At 40.6% G+C, this 25,694-nt stretch overlaps 1 protein-coding gene across 4 annotated transcripts in view; it reads left to right on the top strand.

Moving 5' to 3' along the window:
- Positions 1–3,311: 3,311 nt before the first annotated feature.
- LOC146566188 (glutamate receptor 4) overlaps positions 3,312–25,694 on the top strand; it is a 163,502-nt gene continuing 141,119 nt past the window's right edge. For all 4 annotated transcript variants that reach the window (XR_014894185.1, XM_085289751.1, XM_085289750.1 and 1 more), the window contains exons 1-2: positions 3,312–3,537; positions 9,949–10,107. Coding sequence is in view for 3 of the 4 variants with exons in the window: in XM_085289751.1 (XP_085145877.1) it covers positions 3,447–3,537; positions 9,949–10,107 (250 nt within the window). In the remaining variant the exon portion in view is untranslated. The remainder of the gene's footprint in view (positions 3,538–9,948; positions 10,108–25,694) is intronic.

The following is a 25,694-nucleotide window of genomic DNA, read 5'->3' as shown; positions in this document are numbered from 1 at the left end:
CCCCCTATAATGATGCAGAGAATTGCATTAATAATATGATAAATGAAAGACAAACTCACTGGTGAATCGACTGGAATCAGATCTGTTTCTCCAGACGTCAGAAGCATTTTTCTCAAAGGATCTAAATAGAAATGAGTCTTTATTGATCCCCGGGGAGAAATCAGACCTCTGCAGCTGCACATATAATAGGATATGGAAAAGAACTGCAGCATGGATGTTTATACTTTATTTTTGAATTTGATTAGTTCAGTTTGTTTTCGTGTTTATGAAAGTTAGGACAGAGGAGGGTTTAGGGTAGCTTAAAAGTACCTTTTGGAAACCTATAGGTGTCAATATGGATTCAGGAGTCTTAAATCTGAAGTCTGAAAATGTTCTTTCCCGTTGCAGGATAGAGCACAGTTAGACATTTTACATCATGTTTCCAAACATGTATGCAAAACTGAAATAAAAAAATTACTTGGAGACATTTCCATGTTCTTAAGAAAATATCTGGATGTGGATATCCTGCTGAATGCATGGACTGAAACTATGCATGGCGCAGAGGGAATTTTCAGTCCATTCTGGGGCTGCTCTTGTTTCAATTTGTTTATTAATTTTTAATAACTTAGCCAAAGTCCGTACACATGCATGGAAATTTTAGCATATTACAGAAGTACTGAAATCACTTCGTTACCTTTAAACTACCCTTAAAATCCTGTCAGTTCATAAAGGGTCATCAGGTGCAGATCTTTTAACTGTACCCAGGATCACAGCTACGTTTTCTGAGGGTGCGTTCAGTTACTGAGGTCCTGAGATCAGTTACAACTGTGTCAACATGCAAAAACACACTTGAAACCATTTTATTCTCATAGTTAATACAGTTCATAACTCTTGTGTGTGCATGTAATGTAGAGGTATGTAGTTTTTGTGATTTTATCTTTTAGGGTAAGCACATTGAGTTTACATGTAAAACGACATTAATGCAAGCATTCCGGAGAAGGAAAGAGAGCAATGAGGAAGACGAGAACATAAATGGACACACCAAAATCTCTTTAAAAATAACCATAATCACATACGAATCCATTTTTCTTAAAGGTATACACAGCAAAGTTACCTCGGCTTTGAAAATGTCATCACTTTGCAATCCTCCTCTGTGTTCACTGTAAAATATTTCCTACAAAAAAAAAACTAGAGTACACAAAACAATAAAAGACTTTTATCTAGAAATTGTGAAGTCTATTGCCTGAAAACAGTGAGATAACAGCATTTACATCTACTGCATTGGCTAAAAATGAAAATCTGTGCTTTTACATCTGGGTTGTATTCCAAACTCTAGGATTACATTGCCTTTTTAAAAAGTCATCCCAGACCTCACATTGTCCTCCTCTTCCTGTTCTTTGAGCAGACATTCATTCTTGACCTTGAGGAAAAACAGACAGGCAGTATTTACTCGATCAGTCTGCAAATCATTTTTTGATTAATCAATAAACCATGTTGTGTATAAAATGTCAAAGCAGTTAAAAAAGGAAAATGCCTGCAAAACCCATTACTCATAGATTTTCATTAGCGATAGATGCCGTCATACATCTTGTTTTATCCAAACAGTGGCACAAATGTTCAGTTCAATGTAACAAAACATCAATTATTTTGATTTGAGAGGTTGAATCAGATTCAAGAAAATGACTGGGATGATTATTTAATCATGATTAAATATATTAGTTTAGTTGAATTATCTATTGAGGCTTAATGGTCTGCTTTTAAACTCGCTGTTCTTCATCGGGACCTGGCTCAGCTATCTGTTGCTTGTGAGTCAGATGTATAATCTTTTAAAATGTCTTAAATACTGGTTTGGTTTTTTGTGGCAAGGTTGGCTTTATTTGGCTCCAGTATTACAGCATTATCTTGTGATGACACGCAATAATAGGCTCATCCTGTAAAGATAGTCTTTTTTTTTTAATCATACATTTCTGTCGATGATGAATGTAAAAAAGAAAAGGATAAGAAAAGATGTTGTGTTTTGTTGTTGTTGTGTGTGTGTGTGTGGGGGGGGGGGGGGGGGGGGTAGATTTGCTGGAAAGCGCTCAGTCTTTCTCACATTTACAAAAGCAAAATCAACTTCCAGGCACTGCTTCCAAAGGGAGCCTTGCACATAATTACTCATTTTTCAGTCGGGTCTTTACCTGCGGCAACTACAAACCTCAAAATCAGCAGAACCTGAACTGAAAGTAGCCCAGTGTCTCCTAAAGTTCCTGCTTTAGCCGAACCCCGAGGAGACTAATGGCTACACTTCCTTAAAGTCTCACTATCACTGGATTTTATTTAATCTTGGAGGATGGCGACAAAACTTCCAAATTAGTTTGCTTAAACTGCACACCCGGGGACTCCACCGCCAGCGGTGCTACTGAAAGTCTGTGTTATTTGGTCAAAGTGACAAAACTTTTAGCTCCTCGCTCCTGCAGCTTGAAGGAATAGTGCAAACTTTAGTGAGACAGGCTGGCGGTGTTCAAACGTTTCCCTCATTTACATTTATTTTAATGTATTTCTTAAGCTTTAAAAAACAATAATTTATTTGTTAATCTGTTGCTGTAGCGGTTTTGTACATGTGCATAAGTAATGTCACATGGTAGCAACCGTTAAAGGGACAGTCTGACTACCTTAAGCGACCCAGCATGAGTTTTTGTTTTTTGTTTTTTAAGTTAAGAGGCAGTTCACAGAAAACAAACCCCGCAAATGAATTTGAGCTTGCTCATTAGAATGTTATTAATTGCCGAAATTGGCGCAGCTTATCTTAAATTGCGCCCTAAAGGCTGTGTGCAGAGTGACTGAGAGGACACACCGGGGTTTTGATTAAGTTGATCTGCCCGTGCGAGACGATCTATCCGGGATGATATCCGACAGCGAGGAGCGGGAGAGAAAAACGCTGTCAGACATCCATCTTCGCAGCCACTCGCAGCGGTTCTGGAAGTTTTGGTGTTAAAGGAGCTGCGGGGACTTTCTCCGCCGCTCGGTGCTGCTGAGCGGGCTGACTGACTGACTGACTGACGCCCCTCCTGCCTGTCTGCCCGGGTCGGCTAAAAAGGCGCATGTGTGTTCTTGCTGTGATGTGAGTTGAGCCGCATCCAGACGCACTGACCGCCGCTGGCTGATGCCCACCCCCCTCAACAACACCACCACCACCTCCACCCCTCGTCCTCCCTCCCTCCTCTTCTTGGTGGTGTGCGCAAAATCTCCAGCGCCGGACGGACGGACGCAGTTTGACGGCACAAACCAGCGGCACTGCGGGGGGAATATCCAAGAAAAAAAAGCCACCCAAAGCAGACATGGATATTTAACCGGCATTTGATTTCATCTCCCTTTTTTAATCTCTTTGTTTTTTGTTTTTTGTTTTCCCTTGTGATGTTGGCTTTGCACCGGGGGTGTTAATTAAACCTGCTCGATGTCTTTAATCAGTTTATAACCTGAACAAAATGAGGATTTCTTCTCGCGATTTGATTCTGTTGATGTTCTCGGGTTTTTGGGGACTGGCAATGGGTGCTTTCCCGAGCAGCGTTCAGATCGGTAAGTGTGAGCGTTTTATGGTAGATCCAAGCACAAAATAAAACCAGTCAATGAATCTGTGGACGTCCTACCTGCTGCCTCTGACCTGCCGTTTAGCACCCCGGCACTGGTCAAAGTGGGGATTGCGGATTTCCCCCCCATAGCCTTATTTTTATTCTTTTAATTGTCTTTAAAACATGACCATAAAGACTGGGTCCTGTGCTCTGTCGATGCTGTGCATGCTTCACACACACAAACGCACACACACAGACTCACACACCTAATGCGCTTTGCATGTGTGTGTATCCCGGTGCACTCCGCCACTGCAGCAGATCAGAGCAGCAAAGTCTGTGTGTATTCCCCATGCGGGCTGCCTGTGCATTGACTGCTGTTAACACTCTCGCAGATCCCGCTCCTATAACAAACCGCTGCCACGGGTCCCAAATGCCTTGCAGCTGCACCGTTCCCCCCAAATCTTTTTCCATCAGTTTCACTCTCTCTTTTTCAGCGTCTCTGTGTTTTAAATTTACGTTTCTCACTGACGGATTCACGGTTTTCATTACACTCGTTGGCAGATTTACTGGTTAGATTTTAAAGCAGGGTGCTAGGGGGGGGAGAAGAAAAAGGAGCCCAACTGTGACCTCCATTTGTTAATCATTGGTTAATCATCACATCCTCAACAAACAGTCATCAGAGAATCAAAAAATCTGGTATCCAGGTTTATATTCCAACTGTTTCAAGCTTCATTCTGAAATCTAATATTTGCTTACACTGACTTTCTTTCTTTTTTGCTGGGTTTTACCCTCAGCTGCACCCCAGCTTGTAGATGGAGTTGAGGCACATCAGATACAAGTCAGGCTGATGAAAAATGACAAGCTGTTCAAATGATTCTCCTTGTCCTTTTATATCAATGTGATACTCCAATCCCCCGGCCACCCAGAGAGGGCAGAGGTCAGGGTCAGTTACAGAGCAGGCTCCCCTGGAACTGAGGGCTCTCGAGCTGCGTTGTTTGGGGTTTAAACCTGCGTCTGTGGAACTGCTGTGCCGTCGTGTGAAACATTTAATTTGTTGCTGACGTAAGCGAAACTGGCGCGTGTGGGGGGGTTATTTTACTCATAATTTCCCAGCTATGATAATCGGGCTCTTGGTATTTCTTTAAATTAACTTATTCTCATTATCGCTTGACAAACATCATTGCTGCCAGTTATTTAAAAAACTGTTGATGTAATCCCTGTGTCATCATATTTCTCAGTTTCAGGCCTAGTTGTCCTCTGGGAGTGTAAAAATCCACACCCGCCAGACTACATTTAGCAATTTCTGAATCGCATCAGCCTTCAGAGAGGGCAAACATCTCCCCCGATCAACACTTGTCAGTTTCAAATAATCGTCACCGACGAATCAACACTTATTAGCAGCAGGAAATTTGCTTTGTACACACGCAAGCGACACTGAAACAAGTGGACAAATAGAGTCACGGCCAACATGCTCCACAGTTGCCAACAGATGCAGAGATGTCCTCAGAATTATAAATCCCTTTCATCCTTCATTTTCTGACCTGTATTAGTTTTTCGAGGTCTGTCAGCATCCTGTCTTATCATACACTGCATGGCAGCGGAGCATCTTTGATAGGAAGAAATCTGAACCTTATAGATCTTACTCCAAACTAATCTTTATGATGATTAAGCTTCTGGGTTTGAACCTGGCTGGTGTCCTTCTGTGTAAACTTTGCGTTTTCTCCATGTTCCCGCTTGTGCTCCGGTTTCCTCCCACAGTCCGAAGACATGTGTGTTAGGTTAACTGGTGATTCTAAATTGACTGTAGGTGTGAATGCTTGTCTGTCTCTCTGCATTAGTCCTGCGATAGACTGCAGTCCTTTCCAAAGTGTTCCCAGCCTGTTGCCCTGTGGCAGCTGGGATAGATGGTTAATAAAGTGGATGAATGGATGACAAAATTTAGATTCTGTGCATTCGAAGCATGCAAATTTAAATCCGCTACAAAAGCGAGCCATGATTTTGAGAAATAATTCTCCATGCAATAATAGAAGTTACTATCTCACATTAAGGCTCCAGCTGCACCTGCTACTGGAACATTTCATGTGTATCTGGATGTCTTTTGGGTAAGGAGTAGCACACATTAATGCCGGTGTGAATGCACACAGAACATGCTGTAACCAGGTCAGCCAAACCACAACACTTTAAAAGCCTAACCAGGGACATGGACTGCACACTAGCTGTGGCTAAAAGTCAAGTATGTATTGCACTCATGGTGTTTTACTTGAATGGAGCAGTGTTAACATGAATCACCCCTGTAAACTGAACTATACAGGAACATATATATATATATCAGGATCTGCTCCCTGACAGGTCTACGCCAAGTATGAATGCAAACTGTAAAGGTTGAATAATCTTTTCAGATTAAAGCCCACTTAAAGCTTAAAGCTGATCAGTGGGGTTGCCAAGCTATTACTCCTGTTATTGATTATTCACAATAAGGAATGTAAGCCTAATTAGCAAGACTATAGGAAGAGGAGATGACACCAGCTGTTTCCTTTTTGATACTATTCTACATAGAAATTTAGAAAAAGATAACATGGAATACTTACACGAGCACACTACGTAGCTTGGATTAAATTCAAAGACGTGATCAGAAGTCATCCAGGTGGTAATGGGGTCACAAACAAACAGGCACGTTGCAGCCATTTGGGTCTTGTTTTCAGCGAACCATATGTCAGGAAACTTCAAAGTCTGAGGCCCCCGAAGTGTTTGGATCTCATTTTGTGTTGAATCCAGATGAAGGGAATGTCAGAAGTCTAAATAAGCTGGATTTAGGTCAGTGCTTAATTTTATTCTTTTCGATTCAGCAACGGCTGGAAAAGGGATAAATTTCAAGTTAGGAATAAACATAAAACCCATCACAATGGAAATCAGATTAAAATCAAAAGGGGGCTTAGATGACTGGTCTCCACAGAGTGGTAAAATATTCTAAAGTTTACCTTTTAAAGAGGCCAGCCATAAAAAGAACACACTGGCATTTTGCTCTAAATGACATTTACACTGTCTCATCCTAAGAAATATAGCCTTGAGTCAGATTTTGAAATGTGAAACAAACTGCTTCTAACCTAAAAACACTACTGACATTTGCACAGCCGCGAACGGCTTAGTGGAGATCTTTGTATATGAATGAGGCTGTAATACAAGAGGACACGAAACAAAAATCTTATCTCTGATGCCAAACTGATTTATGACACTGGCGCCACTCTTGCATAGAAAACTGAATGAAAATCCGAGTTGATACAAAAGGATATTTTGTGAATATTATCACCTTCTCTGCTTGCATTAATACGAGACAAAGACGACCTTGCATGTTAAACACACTGAATCCTTGCCACAAAGCCTAGTGGTACCTCAGAGGATCTAAATTTTTTTAGCCTTTGCAGGAAGTTGAAGACATTATTTACCAGAGCGATACTGCCCTTTTATTACATTTTACACATTGTGGAGTCAGTTGTGGGAACCTCTTTTATGATAGAGATTTCTCTTTGAAACAAACATCTGTGAAGAGCTAATAAAATTTGCCTTAAATCTTTTGAACCTTTGATGTGAGGTTGTTATCACGAGAAAAAACGTTATTATCTGTTTGTTCTGGTGCGTTATATCACCTGTTTTAAACCCTAAACAAGCTAGTATAGGTCTAATTGTAAAGCTGGTCAGCTACTTATGTGTAGACTGGAAAGACCTCAGGATTAGTTTTGAAAGCTCAGCACCTACGTGACAGGCTGGCACAGTCATGGGTATACATTTGTGGTTTGCAGAGGATAAATCCGTCTTTCTAGACCAGGGCCCTGTGCTTCGTACGTCGCTTACTACATCCAAGATCAAATGAAACATCCAAGACCAAATCATCGCGCTAACTCTGAGCTCGCTATTCCGGTTCCCCGAACACACCTGTTGTTGACGATTAGTATAGCTGGATGAAGTAATGTGAGATCACTGGGTGGCCCAACAGGGGCTACGCATCGATAGTAGAAACATTGATCGGCAACCCTTTGATTGGTCGGCGAAAATGTCGAAGGAGCGCGCTCGGTATTTTTCGGCAGCAGAGCAAGAACTCTTGAGTGAGGGATTTCAGGAGTTTCAGAGTTTAATTAAAACGCAAGGGAACACTGCAAAGGCTGCAAAAGCAAGGAGAGAGGGCTGGCAGAAAGTTGCTGACAAATCAAACTCGTAAGTAATTCAATAATAACAATAATAATGGAGTGGATTTATATAGCGCTTTTCAAGGCACCCAAAGCGCTTTACAATGCCACTATTCATTCACTCTCACATTCACACACTGGTGGAGGCAGCTACGGTTGTAGCCACAGCTGCCCTGGGGCAGACTGACAGAAGCCAGGCTGCCATATTGCGCCATCGGCCCCTCTGGCCAACACCAGTAGGCGGTAGGGTAGATTTATCATATCACACCATATTATCCAATATTATATTACATTATATTATATTATAATATGTTATATTATATCCCCTTTCACATTAGAGCCACAACAGGACCCACTAGAACATGGGAACAAGTAAAAGTGAAATATAAGAATATTCTACAGAATGGTAAGATTTATCACTTATATTGCTTGTCGTCTCTTGGAAAGAGACCCTGGAATAATCTGTTTGTTTATAACAGCAACCAAGAAAAGGGCAGAGCAAAAAAAAAGACAGGTGGTGGTCCTGCACCCCCTCGTCAACAAGTTGGTTAAGTGAATAATACCCTCACGGGAAAATCGATATCTCTCTATGAGCACACTGTCGCGCTGAGCTAAAGGATCCTGTCTGTCCCGCAATATACGCTGAATTCTGAGGACTCTCCTTATCAATCTTGCACCTTCCGCAATGGGTTGCTCGCGTAAACGGACAGGATATGACTGCGACAGACTTCCCAAATCCACCTTCGCTTTTATAGCCGTGGTCTCTCATCTTGATTACACGAAGTAATTTACAATTACTACTCTGAAATATGAATTAAATCTGTAATAATCACATACATGTAATAGAATGTTAATAGTACATTTCCCTTTTTTAGGGAATGACCTGTATGTATCTGTGTGAAATCAATAAAAGGATCAAGTGCTGCATTATCTTTGGTTACATTGATGTTATTTATTTATGGTGAAACAGTGGTGGAATATCGCTGTTGCTTTCGTATGAATGACGCGGGCATACCTGAGTGGCTGCGATCTAATCCTGTTTACATAAAGTAAACCTGCTCCCCAGCAGGTTTACGCTTACGGCTCTGTTGCTATGACAGCAAGTCCCGGATGGGCTTCGGGGAACCGAACGATCCAGGATCACACGAAATCGTCAACAATCTAATCCAGCTAACTCACTTAGCGTGGTACGAAGCACAGGCCCCTGGGGTGGGGAACTCCAGGACACAAGGGCCAGTGTCCTGCAGGTTTTAGATATACATCTGGGTCAGCACACCTGAATCACATGATTAGTTCATTGCCAGTCCTCTGGAGAACTTTAAGACATGTTGAGGAAGTAATTTAGCCATTTCAATCAGCTGTGTTGGATCAAGGACACATCTAAAACCTGCAGGACACCGGTCCTTGAGGCCTGGAGTTCCCCCACCCCTGTTCTAGAGATTTCCTTTACCTCCAATCAAGGTTTGGCTCAAGGTCTCTTGGACTTGTGGATGTTTCAATGTGATGTGTGCATGCTTGCTTAAAAAATTACAAACTAGTTACTTTTTATAATATTCTCATCTGCAAATATTCAGCATATCAAATAAATCACTGATCAACACGTTCAGCTGCCTCGGCAGTGAGTTTCTCTTCCTGCAGGCAGACTCCGGCACAGACTTGTGCTTCATTTGGCAGCGATAGTTCTTGCGGTGCTCTCCGTCATTGGTGAGCTTGGCGTAGCAGCACATGGAGAAGTTCTCCACCTGCTGCATATCAATATACCTGCAGATGGACCTTGTGTCCAAACATAGCTGTCCTGAGCATGCTAGTATGCAGACTCTTTATCTCTGTATCTCAGAGCCTTTTTCAGTATCATCATCCTGTTGAGTGTCAGAAACGGTAACCACTGTATGGGTTGTTTCCAAAAGCCCCTGAGCCCATGAGAATCTTGCAGGTAGCCCTCAGCTCAGCAGGAGAGGTTTTATTAAACTGTGATCTAAAGATTGAAAACTCTCCCAACAGTTTTGTGGTTTCTTTGAAATCTTATTAACTACAGTGGAGATGGGGCTGAGATAGCAACAAGTTGTACCCCATATGGGCAATATGCCTGGGTACTGACTTGGATTAAATATATTGTCTTTGGTGTTTCTGTGCTGCAGTCAGCAATAACTAATCTGTCTAGAATAGGTTTAAACCTGACGGCGAGATACAGTGGACACGCTCTTCATCGAGCCCTGATGTCTCCTCCCTCTCTTCAGGCGGTCTGTTCATCAGAAACACTGATCAGGAGTACACCGCCTTTCGTTTGGCAATCTTCCTGCACAACACCAGCCCGAACGCCTCGGAAGCCCCGTTCAACCTGGTGCCTCACGTGGACAACATCGAGACGGCCAACAGCTTCGCCGTCACCAACGCCTGTAAGTTCGTCACATGGCTCCAGATTTTGCATTTTTGGGGGGGTTTCTCTGGAAAATGGCAACAAGTGAACAACAGAATGGTATTAGGTATATTGTAAATAGTGTTTAATGATGTTTTATTTCAACTGGAGTTTTAAGTTCCCAGTGATCCTGGAACTGTACTCACCAAGTTAAAGCAGTAGGTTCACAGCATTTTTAGAAGTGTTCATTGCCGTGACCTGTTTATGTGGGTAGAAATGCATGTTTTACGTTAATAACAAGGGTAATTAAATGCTCAGAAAACAAAGTGAATGGTGAAATAAATAAAAACAGTTTTCAGACCAGCTTCGGAGTTCAAATTTAAGTATAGCACAGTTGGGTACACACAGATTTCATCTGAAGTAAGAGGGTATTTATTTATATTTTAGCTGGACTTAGCTTTTGTTTTACATGGTGAGTACTGTGCTATCTTTATGGATAGAGATATAGTGCAATATAGTGAAATTATCCTTTTAAAGATGGGTATTTACTTGATAAACCCTCTGTGTTTGCTTGTGCTGGTAGAGGTTCTATAAATAGTAATGAGGTTAAATTATAGTAATATAAAGAGTGTCATCCCCAAAATGACACATTTTTGGGTTGCGTGTGTCTCTCCAAACAGCTCAGTGCGTGCGTGTGAGGATGTGGCAGCACAGCTGTCTGTGAGTGTCTGCTGGTTCACATCTGATCTAAGCAAAGCCACACATGCCAAAGGGGACAGAAGCTTTTACACACAAACAACAATCACTCACACACTCCCATGGTTAGATCTCCTAACAGTAGTAGGCAGTGATTTTTAGTGATGATCCCTGGGGAAGCATCTTCTTTTTTCCCTTTTTCTCACTCTCTCCTCAGCCCGAGTGTGTGTGTGTGTGTGTGTGTGTGTGTGTGTGTGTGTGTGTGTGTGTGTGTGTGTGTGTGTGTGTGTGTGTGTCTGTCTGCAGGGATGGTGGGGGTTCCCGCAAAGACCATAAAACACTTCAGCCTGACGTCTCCTACTATCCATGGTGTGATCTGGTGTTAAAAAAAATCAATGACTAAATTAAGCAGACAATGAAGTGCTTTTATGTTTGTTTTGGTAATGGAGGGGGTGAATCGTACACGTCTGTGTGTGAGTGTGATGACCAGAGAAGGCTCAGAAATTCTGTGATCAGATAAAGAGAGTTAAATGTTTTGAAACACCCTGAGGTATTTTGTCTTACATTTTAATTTTGCATGATAATTTCAAGCTCCCGTTTCCTCTAAGCTTCTAAATTCCACGGATTTTAATTTTCACATTTGGGTGAACTGGCCCCTGAAAATGACTCCAAATCAGTTAAAAGTGGTCTCTGTTTTCGATATACGCACTGATACATAGTCTGTTCTCACTAAATATCATTTACAAAACCGTCAGAGGCACAGGTTTCTGAGACAATTATGGATGTTTTTGTTTTTTTGCAATGGGATTAGATAACATTATGACAAAATAGCAGTAATACAATGTACTTTTAGAAGTGGGGATGGACAGATTGACAGATGAGGTCAGGCAGGAGTGTCTGCACTATGATGTTCACAGATGACATCTGCAGTGAGAGTAGGGAGCAGTCTGGAGCATGCTCTGGAATAAAAAGGAATGAAAGTCAGTAGAAGTGAGACAGAATACATGTGTGTGAATGAGAGGGAGACCTGTGTGAAGATGCATGCATAATGATGGTGTATTAGTTAAAAATCCGGTGTCAACAATCCAAAGCAATGGACAGTGATCCATTGCTTCTTCACATCAGAGGTGAAGAAGAGAGTGCAGGCAGTGTGGAGCGGGTGAAGACAAGTATCTGGGGTCATTTGTGACAGAAGGATAGCAGCAGGAGTGAAAGTGAAGGTTTACAAGATGGTAGTGAGAGCTGCTGTGATGTGTGGTTTGGAGATGGTGACGTTGACAAAAAGGCAGGAGGCTGTGCTAAAGATGTCCAGATTTTCACTGGGACGAGATTAGAAATGAGTACACCAGAGGGACAGCTCAGGTTGAATGGTCTGGAGACAAAGTAAAGAGGTGGGATTGAAGGTATGTTGGGGGAAAAGAGGAAGACCACAAAGAAGATTCGTGGATGTAGTGAAGGAGGACATGCAGAGGGTTGGTGCAACAGAAGAGGATGCTAAGGATGAGTGAGATGGAGTTGGATAATCTCCTGCTGTGAAAGAAGAAACAGTAGAAGTAGAATTGGACTGTACTAAAGCAAAAAAAAGTGTAGACATTTTGCTACATGGTATTATTTTAGCTCACTGGGTTGCGGCGGTAACCATAAGCCACAGGGCTAAGTGCTCAGGTTTGAGTCGGACCAGATGTTCTTTGCTGTGCATCTTCCTCCACAATCAATCCCCCTCTTCTCTGTGTGGCATCTAATTAAAGTGGAAACCCCCTAATAATAACAACAACAATAGTAATGTATTAAAAAGGAATCTTGACAGACTCGTATCAGTGCTAAACATTAAGCCACTCTTAATTTTATGCCTGAGAAAAGACAATATTTACCCAGAGTGACATTTCGAGTTTTTATGTATTATATAATTTGCCAGTAGAGGGACTGAGAGAGGACGCACATTAACTGTAAAATGCAAACTTTATACAAGACAACTGTTAACTGTTTTCAACAGCACAGACATCAATAAACCAAATAAAGATAAACTACTTGTAACACTCTTAATTGCACGTCTATAAAATAACACTCCTGAACAGCATCCTGGGTGGTGCAAGAAATAATTTTAATAATATTGCTGTGTTATACTGTAAAAGTGCCAGAATCTTAAATAGAATTCCAGCCTGACCCCATGAAAGCTGGTCTTTAACCTGCTGGTTCCCTTGTACAAAGTACAAAGCGCTTCCAACAGTTAGAAGACAAACAAGGTGAGTTACCTGCACCTGCTGTGCGTGACATGTGCAAAGGTGATCTTCATACAATGTCCTGAGAACCTGAAAACATCTGTAGGTTTATCTGTTCTGTACTTCACTCGTCCTGCTCCACAAATAAACGAGAAGCTCTGCTTTCCTTCTGTAACAGTATATTTTTCAGCTCTCTGTGGAGGATCACTGAAGCCATGCTGACAGAAGCATTAAGCTCAAATACGTTTAAAACTAAAACCAATGCATCCACAAGATTTTGCCTATTAATGAGCTGAAATTACAGAAGATGAAGCTGTATTGATCTCTGTGGGGAAACGAGCTATGCGAGCAGCAGACAGAATACTGCAAGTGAAAATGAAGAGAAGTAGGCACAAGAACTGAATAAGCAAAATAAGCGAATGGAGGTTTGCAGCAGACAATACTGTAATATTTTAAAGCAGTTTGTAGGGATACATAAATACTTTAATAATGTTGTGGGTTTGGTTTAAAAATACTTTAAAAATACTTAAATATATACACTGTTTAAGTTCAGGATCTAAAGTGAGTAATTTTATGAAATAATACATTCAATAAGTGAAGGAACCTTGTGGATGTGTGAAAAATGTCAGTATTTGGACAAAAGAAGCTGCTCTGAGATAAAAGAGACCAATATTTGTAGAATGTGACATCTTCATTTTAGAAATTCATCCACAGTTTCTTGTATTATTTTACACCATCTTTTGTATCCACTCAGTCAATGACTGCAGTGTGAAGAGAAGCATCTCTTTGAATGAGAATGCAGAAAGAGAAGATTCTTGGACGTATAAAAAAAGGCACGGACGGGAGTAAAGTGTATGAAACTATGGGATTTTCACCTTCACTTTAATGGCTGCACAGTCACAGGAAGTCGGTCTGCAGTCCATTGATTGGCCAAGCCGAATCAGAGCAGAATTACATGAACCAATCAATGGCTCTGATAGCTCAGGGGCAGCGGGGAATCTGAGATCGAACCACATTGCCAGTTTTCACCTCCCGTTTTACATTTCTCAGTGTCTTTATTCCGTTTTTCTTCTCGGCCCCCTTTTTTTTTCTCCATTACCAAAGGCCCCGAGATAATGGTTATGAATAGGCAGTGTGACCATGTGGCGTTTAAGGGCATAGCGTACGTTTGGGAAGAGGAGATGAGAGACTGAGCTAATTTGTGAAGAGAGATTAGTCCATTCAGTGGCTCGCTGTGCTGCTGTCAGGAAGGCTGATGGGGATAATTGGTGGGAAGCCGAGGACAAATATTGTTGTATGTTCCCATTGTCATTGATGATCATTCGGTAGACCCAGACGCTCTGATAAATTCTCCTGCATTTGTTTGATTTACAGTTTAACCTCCTTATTATTCACAGTGGGGTTACTAGTGTTAGTGACAGCCACTAAAAAATATATCTTTTAATCATTTATACAGCAAAAAAACCGGTAATGTATCAATATCAAGTTAATTGCATCACTGCCGTATAATTATCTTTAACAAATGAAACAAATGGTCAAGACATTTGTTAGACTCTGTGTTGTGGCAGTGGTATCCACAGTCTCCAGCAGCATGAGGATTTATTTGCAGAGCTCAACTCTGTGGAGGAAAGCTGGACCTCTGCCAGCAAATGAGCCTTTGTAGATTACTTGTCAAATACATTCCAGGAAATTTACTAATACGTTTCTTCATGAAACAATAACTAGCTCCTTACACATACACTCACTGGCCACATTGCTCAGATGTTTAGGTCCATATTGACTTTCTAGCTTCACACAGTTGCTTCAAGATTTGTCAGCTGCACATCCATAATGCAACTCATCCCAAAGGTGCTCTGTTAGACTGAGATCTGATGACTGTGGAATCCATTTGAGTTCATTGTAATGTTCAAGAATTGGGTTGGTTTTAGATTTGTGACATAGCTGCTTCCGGCAGGATACACTATCAGATGATGTCATGAAGGGATGGGCGTGGTCAACAACAATGTTCTGTAGTAGGCTGTGGTGTTTAAACGATGCTCAACTGACACCAAGGTGCCCAACGTGTTCCAAGACAATATCCTCCACCACAACGACCAACCTAAAACACTGCTTTCATGTTGTTTCCACAAAAATTCTGATCCTACTATCTGAGTGTTGCAACAGAAACCAAGACTCATCACACTCAGTGTTGGTCAAGTTGCTTGAAAACAGCAAAAGTTACTAATAGTTACTAATTACTGATTACTTCTCAGTAATCCTGTTACTTTACTGATTACTTTCCAAAGTAATTAGTTACTTTATTACTTTTTAAAAACACGATACACAACCTGAATAATAAAGCAATAGACCTTTCAGCCCAATTCTATTTTTTCTGCATAATCAATCATATAAAATGTAATCAAATGAAAAAAGTCTCTTTTTAAAACTTGTTTTAAACGTTTAACTTTATGAACATTGCATTAAGCGAAAATTTAATTATATCCAACAGTCTTTGACTTGAATAAGTGTGTTTAACATTTAAACCTATTTTCTGTATATTCCAGTATATAGAATAAAATAATTTTTGGTGTTTACACTTACTCTTTCAAATAGATGCAAGTAAAACACAGCAAAAAATAAATAAAATCAAAGATTCAGCGGCACTAAGTCCTGTCACTCTTTAATCTATTTTTACCTGTTTAGCAGGAGTGGAGCAGGTGGAGGTTTGCCTGATGCTGCAGCGGCCATGTCAGTGGGAGGATCCGGGGGTTTCTCTGTGAATTTTACATTTCCCGTGGCAGCGTGCTGGGCGCTTGCTCAGATTTGAAGTTTAAGTTTTCGCTTTAGAAAGACGTTTTCTTCCCACGGAGAGTGTACAGAAGACGCTAATGTTTTTGTCACTTTTTACAGAATCAAACTCAAAGTGATGTCAGTGCTTCCACGCTTTAAACGCTGCACGGTCGTATTCTCTTCCACACTCCATATTATCCATTGTTGATCTGCACACATCTGTTGCTGCCACAGATGTTGCACACTCGTACGTCATTGTCATGAGACACTCTCACAAGCAAAATCACGGTTTAATAACGCAGTAACGCAGTGTACCTACAGGAGAGTAACAGTAATATATTTTTTTGCAACAGAAATCCCTTACTTTAATTGTTACTTGAAAAAGTAATCAGATTACAGTAATACGTTACTTGTAACACTTTACTGCCCATCTCTGATCAGACCATTCTCTTATTGTCCAGTTTTGAGCCCGTATGAATTATAGCCTCAGTTTCTTGTTCTTAGCTGAAAAGACTGGAAGCCATTGTGGTCTTCTGCTGCTGTAACCCAACTGCCAGTGTCAAGGTTTGCCACTTTTCTATGAAGGGCATCTTTTCTATGGTAATCTGTACAAACACTGAAAAAATATCTCTGTCTATCTATCTATAAAAAAAAACTATAGCGACCTTTCTGGATGGGCCTGAGCCTCAATGAGCTGCCTATAACCTGGTGTGTTTTTGGTAAACCACCTTTAAGTGTGAAAAATCCTGTTGTTAAATGTGTGGGAAGGGTGGAAGTACAATGCCAAAGCAACAGACTGCCTGATTTATTATAAAGCACTGAGCCAGCATGATCATTTCATGGCTCCCTGCCTTGCTGTCACAGTGCCACCCCTGGTCATGTGTTAAAGTTCAGGACAGTCAGTTGCTCCGTTAGTGTCCCGAGTCCTTTGTCCCTCTCACACTGAAAGTCAGTAAGAACGTCCAGGTGTTTCTGACAGCAGTCTCTGCACATCATTACTGAGAATAGGTAGAAAACAAAGGCAATGTGACAAATGCAGTTCTTAAGAGGTCGGGATAGTCCATCTGCTTCCAGCACAACAGAGTAGGTTAGAGAAATACGTCACCGAGGAGATTTAGCATCAGAAGTGCTTTGCGGGATTATTTATTAAGCACAGATTTTCCAAAAGGAAGGGGGAATGAAATGAGGAACTTGAAAGCAAAAGTCTTTTTTGTTGCTGACAAGCTGAGACTGCACTGGAAGAACACCCGGGATTTTATGTAAGGTGACAGTTCAGGTTTGGAATCTTTTATGATTTATTAATATCACAAATTCACTAAAAGCATCCAGTAAGGAATCTCACAGTTTAAGCTGAGCCAATTATTTATGTTACACAGACTGTACACAAAGATGAACATATTGTGTCAGCCCCAAATCTGCATTCTTTCTTATGGTCAGCAGGGGGCTCTGTGTTTCAAAAATACGCCTATAAAGAAGTCGCGAGGAAATTACCCCTCAGCTAGCTCTCTCTGTGACCTCAGTAAAGACATTGCTGATGGGTTGATGAACTGATAGACAATCCCCTGGCAACCAAAGCAGTTTCGCAAACAAAAACCACTAACAGCTGGCTGCAGAATATACATTTTTGCCTAACGAGGACAGTTTATCAGAGCCTTGATACAGTAACTGTGGCAATGTTTACAATAGCTTGAAAGAAAGCGGTTTGTGTCCTGCTGGGTGCTTTGTGTTTTGCATTTAGTTTCATTATATTTCCATTAACTGTTTAGTTTTGGTCACACTGCCTTTTCAACTGTTAATACACCTCTTCACAATACAGAAGTCAATGTAATGCCAAGGAGTCCTGACTGAGTATTTGGAGTGAGACGGGAGATATTAGGAATTTCTGTGCTTTGTCAGATTGGATCTACAGTACTTTGAGTAGTTTATAGATTTTAAAATATTTAAATTTGTGAGTATAATATTATTAGAAAAAGATTTAAATGCTCGGGCCCTGTTGGAAGTTGCTTCATTGAATTAGCAAAATATTGCATAAGTGGCTGTGTGTCTTACTTTAGTGTGTTTTAGTTTAAAACATGAACCTACCAACACTCATATGTATTCCTTTAATAACTTCACGTGCAGATTGTTGGATAGAAGAGTTGGGTGAACTGAGGGGAAAAGGTGAGATTTTTTTTATGTAGTAGACAGCAGAGTGATTGGGTTTGGATGGAAAAAGGATATTGAATAAATTAACCCCCCAGCAGTGGAGGGCACTATGTAATTGAGGTGCCCAGTTAGAGTGAAAGTGAGTATTAGATCCCTACGTGTGCATTATCAGCTTCAAATTAAATCTAGATTTGGACAGACTCTCACAAGTTCATGTAGAAAATAAAATGAATCAATATGCCTCTGAGCAGCTGCGGAGTCTTCAGCGGTGTGTGCTACCTTTTCATCTGCACTTCATTCGTGCGGCCGATCTTTGTTATGCGTTCCGTGGTAACCTCTTAACCATCAAGCAAGACAAAGGCTTTCAAAGGCGTGTGTGTGGGCGGAAGGGGTTAATATGACCTCCTACATGCTGCCCCTGCCTTTGCCTTCATTGAAACAGTGACATCCTAATCTGCATCGAGTCATTTGTATTCAGCATGGTGCTCTGAGTCACTCCAGATCCAGATAGCAAGCAGCCTCTTCCTCTTATATGCGCTCAAGCTGCGCAGTAGAACCTACATTTTCTCTGCTGCTAACACCTGAACACTTGCTTTCCTTGGCTGTCTTTAAGCATGAAAAAGCTGTCCCATTTGTGTTTTAGGCATGCCTGTACACAATCTGAGTGTGCAGCATGTTAGTCCTATTTAAGTCCGTTATCTCTCCGTCCATGGGCTCTGTTCAGAGGGGCTCTTCTGCACTGTGGTGCTGCCCTTTAAATGGCTGCCTGTGCCCCTCATTTGTCTGAGGATACTTCCGCATGGGTGAAAATATACAGACCTTTCAGCGGTGAACGCTTGTGTGTATGTGTGTGTATTATGGCTGGTGGAGAAAGAAAGGATGTAGAGGAAAAGGGGGGAGGGAGGCTGCTAATGAGAGATTAATGTGGTGAAGTAGGGAGGAAGATGGAGGTTGAAGAGATGAGATGTAGGGGGGTTAAGAAAAGGAGGAGGTGATAGTGAGGAGGGATTTTCACAAGAACTCTGCTTCTGTAGATCAGAAAGTGAGCAATTTTCATGTCTTTATAAAGTAAAATGACTTCATTGTGCTGTGTTAACATTTAATGTTAGCCTTGTGTTGCTAAATTTAGCCGATGGGCATTATGATGAAAAGTTCCCCCCCTGCACTCTCCGTTCTTGTTGGTGGCAATTTGCAAGGACAACCGATGGAAGAGTTGAGTGAAGGACTTGTTAAATAAACAAATAGGTTGGGATATTATGTGCTTATAAATTATCAGCGTGAAACAATAGCTTAGACCTAGAGCTTGAATTATGCTTCGGGGGAAACTTACACCACAACCTATGATTTTAACCCTCTTAACCTCTTAACCCTACGATGCCACCTTCCTTTCAACCTGACCTGTACCTCCTGAAAATGTAACTACACATTGGGTCGATACACCCTGCAAAGACTCTGGCATGGAGGGTTACGGCGTGGGGTTAAGACAGGTTTCTGGCTATGTCGTAAGTTACAACATAGATTTCCTACGGAAGCATAATTCAGGCATTAGTCACAGAGACCAGTCCCCGCTGCCAACCTGTGGCCACCAGGGAAAAATATATATTGCCTGTTGCAAAGAGGATTCTTTGGTTGCTCTCATGTTGCTTCAGTCCTCTGTAGTTTGCGTTGAAGACACTGATTTGTCTGCAAACACTTGTAAACTACTTGTTGAATACACATTTTTCCTAGAGACCAGTGGTTACTTAGGAGTCGCTGACTGGTCTGAGCTTCAAGAGCTACTCCTCATAGGCTTTCAAGGGGTAAAGAGTTAGTATTTGAATTCAGGTGCTTTCAGTCCCATTGTCACACTACTACCCTTGCAAACATTTGTGAACGAATGGGTCTTTCTAAAGCACCAAGTGTATTCAAGTGCTGTAATCCCATAGTTGTAACATGCCAGTTCATGAAAGTTTTGCCATCCTTGATATTTCACGATCAACTTTAAGTGATGTTATTGCAGGCTGGCAGTGATTATAGTTATAGAGCAGGGTCACCAAGTGCTGGCATTAACATCAGCACATCATCTGTGCACTGGGAGCTTCATGAGGTGTAATGTGTAGGTTGGCCTGCACAGTAATCCAGTAATTTGTTGGGAAACGTTTTTGATTGACGAAGTGTGTTTATGTGGCTGCACATTCAATGTGTGTGTTCTTTCTTTAATACAAGTCACTCCTGATTGGGTTACACTTCTGACATGCCTACCAAACAGGAACTGATACACCTTAAAGCCCAGAAACCACAGCATAGCACTGCACAGTTTTCAATGGAACTACATTTGCTAGTCGGTGGGAATCTCGATAAATGTCTGTAGAGGACTCTTCTTAATTTCATTGTACATGTACAATGACAATACAGGGCTATTCTATTCTATTCTATTCTATTCTATTCTATTCTATTCTACTGTAGCAAAACAATACAAAAAGGAAGAATTAAAGTTAATTATTTACCTAGTTGGATTCTCAAAGAGACATATCATTAAATAAGTTAATTAAAATCAAAAATGTTAACACAGCCGGTGATATTCATCCAGGTACCCAACCCAAGATTGCAACTGGAGAAACTGCACAACCTGTGTAACCCCATCAACCCGTCAACATACTGCAATTTACATTTTGCAAAAGCTTTTTTAAGACACAACAACTTTGTGTAATGCTATGGGCGCATGTGAATGAATTTCATACAACAGCTGATTTAATCACGTGAAATTGTTAATCTCTCTAGATGAACACACGAATGCAGACAAACACAATCAACATTCTTGCTTACCTAGTTAAGATAATGCAGTGATTACATCAAAACCCTGGTGTCTTTAAATGAAACCAGCTTAAAGTGCCAACTTTTATTCACACAGTTTAAAATGTAATTTCTCTGCAGGTTTCTCCTCATTCAGTTTTGTTCTGCCCCCATCTTATTTACTCCACCTCCCCGCACCCTCCCTCCAAATCTGTGTGCTAGTTATATAAGCGCCCCCCTGAGGTGTGTTTTTGAGTCTGTGCGCTCGTTTGTTAGCCGAGGTCGCACAGGTTGAGTTAGAACTCTGAGGAGACAACGTGCACTGAACAACAGTTAACGGTTAATGTGATCCTTCAGATGCTGTTTGATTCATGAAATCGATAGTTGGCCTGAAGTGTTTTAAACATTGAGGAAAGAAACCGCAGAGCGAGCATAAACAGGCCAACTGGGGAAAAGGAAGGAACTGTTTTTAGGGTTTCCACAAAACAAAAAGATTTCACAAATGTGTCTTTACAGGCAAATTAGCATTAGTACAAAGGTCTAAAATGAGTTTTCAGACACTTAAAATGTTGAAGCTTGTAACAGCTCATATTTCATGCATTCAACAACCTGAGTTGAGTCATGGGGTGTGTGTGTGTGATTATGCAGGACAAGCAGAATTTTATAAAACTTGGAGGAGCAAAGGAAACAAAATCCATGAAATTGTACTGCTGATCTGAACTGAATTCCTTTCTTTCAAAGTGCAAGGGCATTAGCCTTTACTACACTATTATCCTTCTAGCTTTTACAATTTAATCATCTGAGTGCAAAAAGAAATGTGTTTCTTATTTTTCTTCATAAAGTTGGTCTGTAGACAGCTAAAGAAATCTTTATCAACTCTTCGAAATTGACCTATTACGCTTTCCCTTTATTTCTGCCATTTTATATTAGACTGATGTTAAATCACATCCAAAAATCTCTCGCCTCACCTCGTCCACTCCCTGAGCACACTTCTTAAGCACAAGCGCTCCCTCCTCCTCCCTCTCGTTCTCTGTTTTCATGCCTATTATCTTTCAGTCCCATCAGTCGCACAAACAGACATCACAGTCTATCTGAACCATCAAACAAGCACGCCCATCGTCAGGGTTTACTGCATTTAGTGTGTAGACACATTGCACAGATATACTAGAGCAGACACATGAGACATTTCAGAAATGAAGAATGTAAACGCTAGCATCCCGGAAGGAGCTTCAGCTTGACACTGTACTTTTTGTGGCATTAGTTAGCAAATGAACGAATCCGGCATGATGTTGAACATTATCAGCCTTGGGAAGACCAAAAAGCATCCTTTTATTCTTGTTTTCTAGAAGATGTATGCTTTTACAGTGATGGACACTAATGTTAAACAAGGCCACAACAGTGTGCAAGTTATTCATGCAGACTGCTCTGAACATTTCCTCTATTTCTTATCCTTAAATATATCCTTAAATATGCTCATCTCAGGCACACCAAGCCCTGCCTCATGTGCTGTTCAAACTTTCAGCTTGAGAGGGGCAACCAATCAGAAGAATGTTAGCATAAAGGGGGAGGAGCATATGTGCAAGTAATCAGGTGTTACAGTTTCTACAATATTATATCCTCTCATATCCTAGGGATAAAAAAATTGTTATCAGACAGTGGCTGTGAGGCTCTGAGCAGACATTCAATTTTTTATGACAACTTCATATTATCATGCATCAACAACATATTCACCCTTCAGGCAGTTTTCAAAGAATTATAAAAGGTATGACTAGTTGTCTGTGGTGCCTTCAACTCTCTCTCTATTATCATAACTTAGGCCCAGTTAACTGTGAATCAAGCAAAGCTGCTCAAATACAATCCAATAATAAAAATATAAAGATGAAAATGAGCACAATAGGTCATCTTAAAAGCACCAAAAACATCTCGAAATGAAAATGAGGACGGCACTCCTCATTGTGGCTATATCTCATATTAGGTCATGTACTGACTAGGTCACACTGATGTTTGCTGCACACTGTGAAACTCTGTCTGTGCTGCTGTGTTTAAAACGTAAATGAAGGATCCACATTTTACAATTTGTGGCTTCTTTCCAGCAACATCGAAATCTGAAACAGCTTTGTGTTAAATTAAAATCAGCTTTATTGAGTAAACACATTCGCTCTTAATAGCTTTTAAGAAATTCGTTAAAGACTCCAGTCTAAAGAGGTTGGATGCGAGTTGTTGGTGAACGCATGCAAGCGAGAGCCAGTGATTCTGTTGCAAATGCAGAGATGAGAAAATGCTAAAGTTTGCTGCTTTTGAAGGTAATGACAACCTGTTTTATGATTTCGGAAAAAGCTGCTGATGCTGTGCCTTTTTTCTCAAGAGAACACCCCTAAGGTGAGCTCACATCAACTAATATAAGCAACAGTACTGATCATATCAGAACAAATACAGCTGTAGCCGCAAAAACCCCAGAGGGCAGAGAATTGAACAAAGGTGTATCTTACTGCTTATGATCTGAAGTTTTATTTTGATAGAGAAACATTTTATTATTCCCTCTTTAAAGGATTACTTCGTGTCACTTTAATGTTCACTTAGTTGTTATTTAGCTGTTATCGGAGGATAATGTCTATGAAAGAGGCTGAAGATAATAATTTGTGTCAGGCCCTCTGTGTTTGAAATGTGTCAGATGAATTGCTCTGCTATTTGCTCAGTGAAAAACAACTAAAGTGTGTCATCGGTTCACACCGGACAGTGAAAACGTAGCTAATGCAATGCAGAGAGCTACCTGAGTTTAATTAGTTATGATGGCCTATATCATCTGATGGGCATTATTGAACATTTAGAAGCCATCGGGGGTTGTGAAGCAGCCTCATCACCTTCGTTCTCAATTAGAAAGCTATTTTGGGATGTGAGGATGCTCTGATGGATTTTCTCCAAATTAGGACAGGAAGTCATGCCAGTTGCTTTGTGTTAATCATTTCAAGATTTCGGCTCAAATCTTTTGCATCTTTGAGATCTCATTTGATTTTTAATGCATTGCAACAAGGAGAAGCAATGCCACAGTAAACACAAGTTGGTAAACTTTATCACACAAGTAACAAAAAGAGAAATGCACTGGGTTTACAAAGTCAACAAGCTTCTGTTTGTTCACCTTGGGAGGATAAAGTTTCTTTCATGGGTTAGCACTTAGGCTTCATATGCATTACATGTGCGTGTAGAAAAAAAAGAAGTATCAGGAACAAAACACCAGCACAAACAAACAATTTCTGTAGAGCTAGTAAAAATAATCCATTCTGTTATTTCTCTAACAGTTTAGTACAAAGCAATAGATGAACCGACCCACTAACGATGCTATCTTAGAAGCAGAACTAAAATATTACAAAAACTTTTCTACTTAATGAGCTACAGCTTTTTGTGAGCAGCCCATGTGAAAGCAGATAATCTGATTAGATTTAGAGCATTTGATACGTACGGTTACATATTAATAATGGAACAGTGATTACTGTAATACAACAAATTAACACCAGATTTTATGAAGCAAAGCATAAAAAAACATGTTAATTGATGCAATGGAAAATGGATTTAATTAGTAACAGAGTAACTCAACAATTCATAGCAGAGAGCTCAATAGGTTCCTCACATAGCACAGGTGACCCGGTTGGATATACTGCGTATATTTAAATTTGTTGATAATACCCTTGTAATATTCCACAATGACTTTCTTTTAACAATAAGTGTGGCTTTTTAAAAAAATGAAATATTGATATTGTGTGGGGTATGGCATGGTGGTGCAGGGGTTAGCCAGGTTTATGAAACAGGTTTAATAATGGAAAATATCTGGCTCTTCATGTTAAAATTCCAGTCACTGCTAACCAGTTATCCTGGCCCTCCCTGACCAGTCGCTGTTTTTTGCTCTGCAGTCAGTCTCTCAGCCCATCATTAGACAGACCGCAGCATCTTGGACTCCAGCTGGCAATGGTAGACGTTTTCTGTTGTGGAGATCCACAATGCTGCACCGAGCCACTGAGGCTGCAGAGCCAAACAAGGACCATTATACTGTCTATCAGTACATATCTAACTGCTCTCCAAAGTGTTGGAGTTTGAGTCTGACTTCACGGAGGATGCTGATTGGTGCTCGGTCGTTAGCATTACAAAGCAGGACTACTTATATATGCAGAAGAGTGTTTTTTATATGGAGCAATTTATTAATGCTTTTAAGAACATGTCCATGTAACTCCTTTTTTTTCCCACCTCCATGCATGCACATGCCTACACGTGTGTCGTAATCAATGCATCTGTCCACTTAAGAAAACAAACAAATAAAATTATTACAGAAAAAAATGTCAGAGCATAACCCCCTTTTAGTCTGCATACATTTAGCTCACGTAGGAAATCTTGTAATAAGTGCTTAAGATTATCGACTAATTAATGTCCTGTCTGTCCTGTTTCCCTCCCCGCACAACCAGTTGTAGTACATGGCTGCCCTTCCTTGAGTCTGGTTCTGCTAGAGGTTTCTTCCTGTTTAAAGGGTGTTTCTCCTTCCCACAGTCGCCATGTGCTTGCTCATAGGGGGTCGTATGATTGTTGTTGAGTTTTCTCTGTATTATATTGTACATAAAAAAAATATAAAAATAAAACAAACTGGAGGCCACCATCGTTGTGATTTGCTGCTATATAAATAAAATTGAAATCTTTCAATCTGTAGTTATCTCATAAAGGTGATGTACTCAGTTTCACAACAGTAGCAAAGATGGATTAACTGACCACATTTAACACAAGACCAAATGTGTATTCTCTGTAATAAACTCTGTGTAGTGCCGTTTAATTACATATTATGGCAGTTTTTTGGTCAGTATTACATTAATTCCACATATACTGTTGCTAAGGGAAGTTTTTTCTACCTTAAATAAAAGTCTGAGGTAAACGTTGAACAATTTAAACACTTGTCACAAAAGTGTAAAAAAGCACAGAAGAATAAATTCGCATAATACGGCTCAAAGGCCTCCGTGCAGAACTCGTTCAGTCCATGTCGACCTTCACA

Source organism: Mchenga conophoros, linkage group LG10 (genome assembly GCF_057382185.1).
Source record: "Mchenga conophoros isolate Kocher_MC1m ecotype Shallow Benthic linkage group LG10, M_conophoros_male_GT1.1, whole genome shotgun sequence".
Lineage (NCBI taxonomy): Eukaryota > Metazoa > Chordata > Actinopteri > Cichliformes > Cichlidae > Mchenga > Mchenga conophoros.
This window is presented reverse-complemented; position numbering and strand designations above follow the sequence as displayed.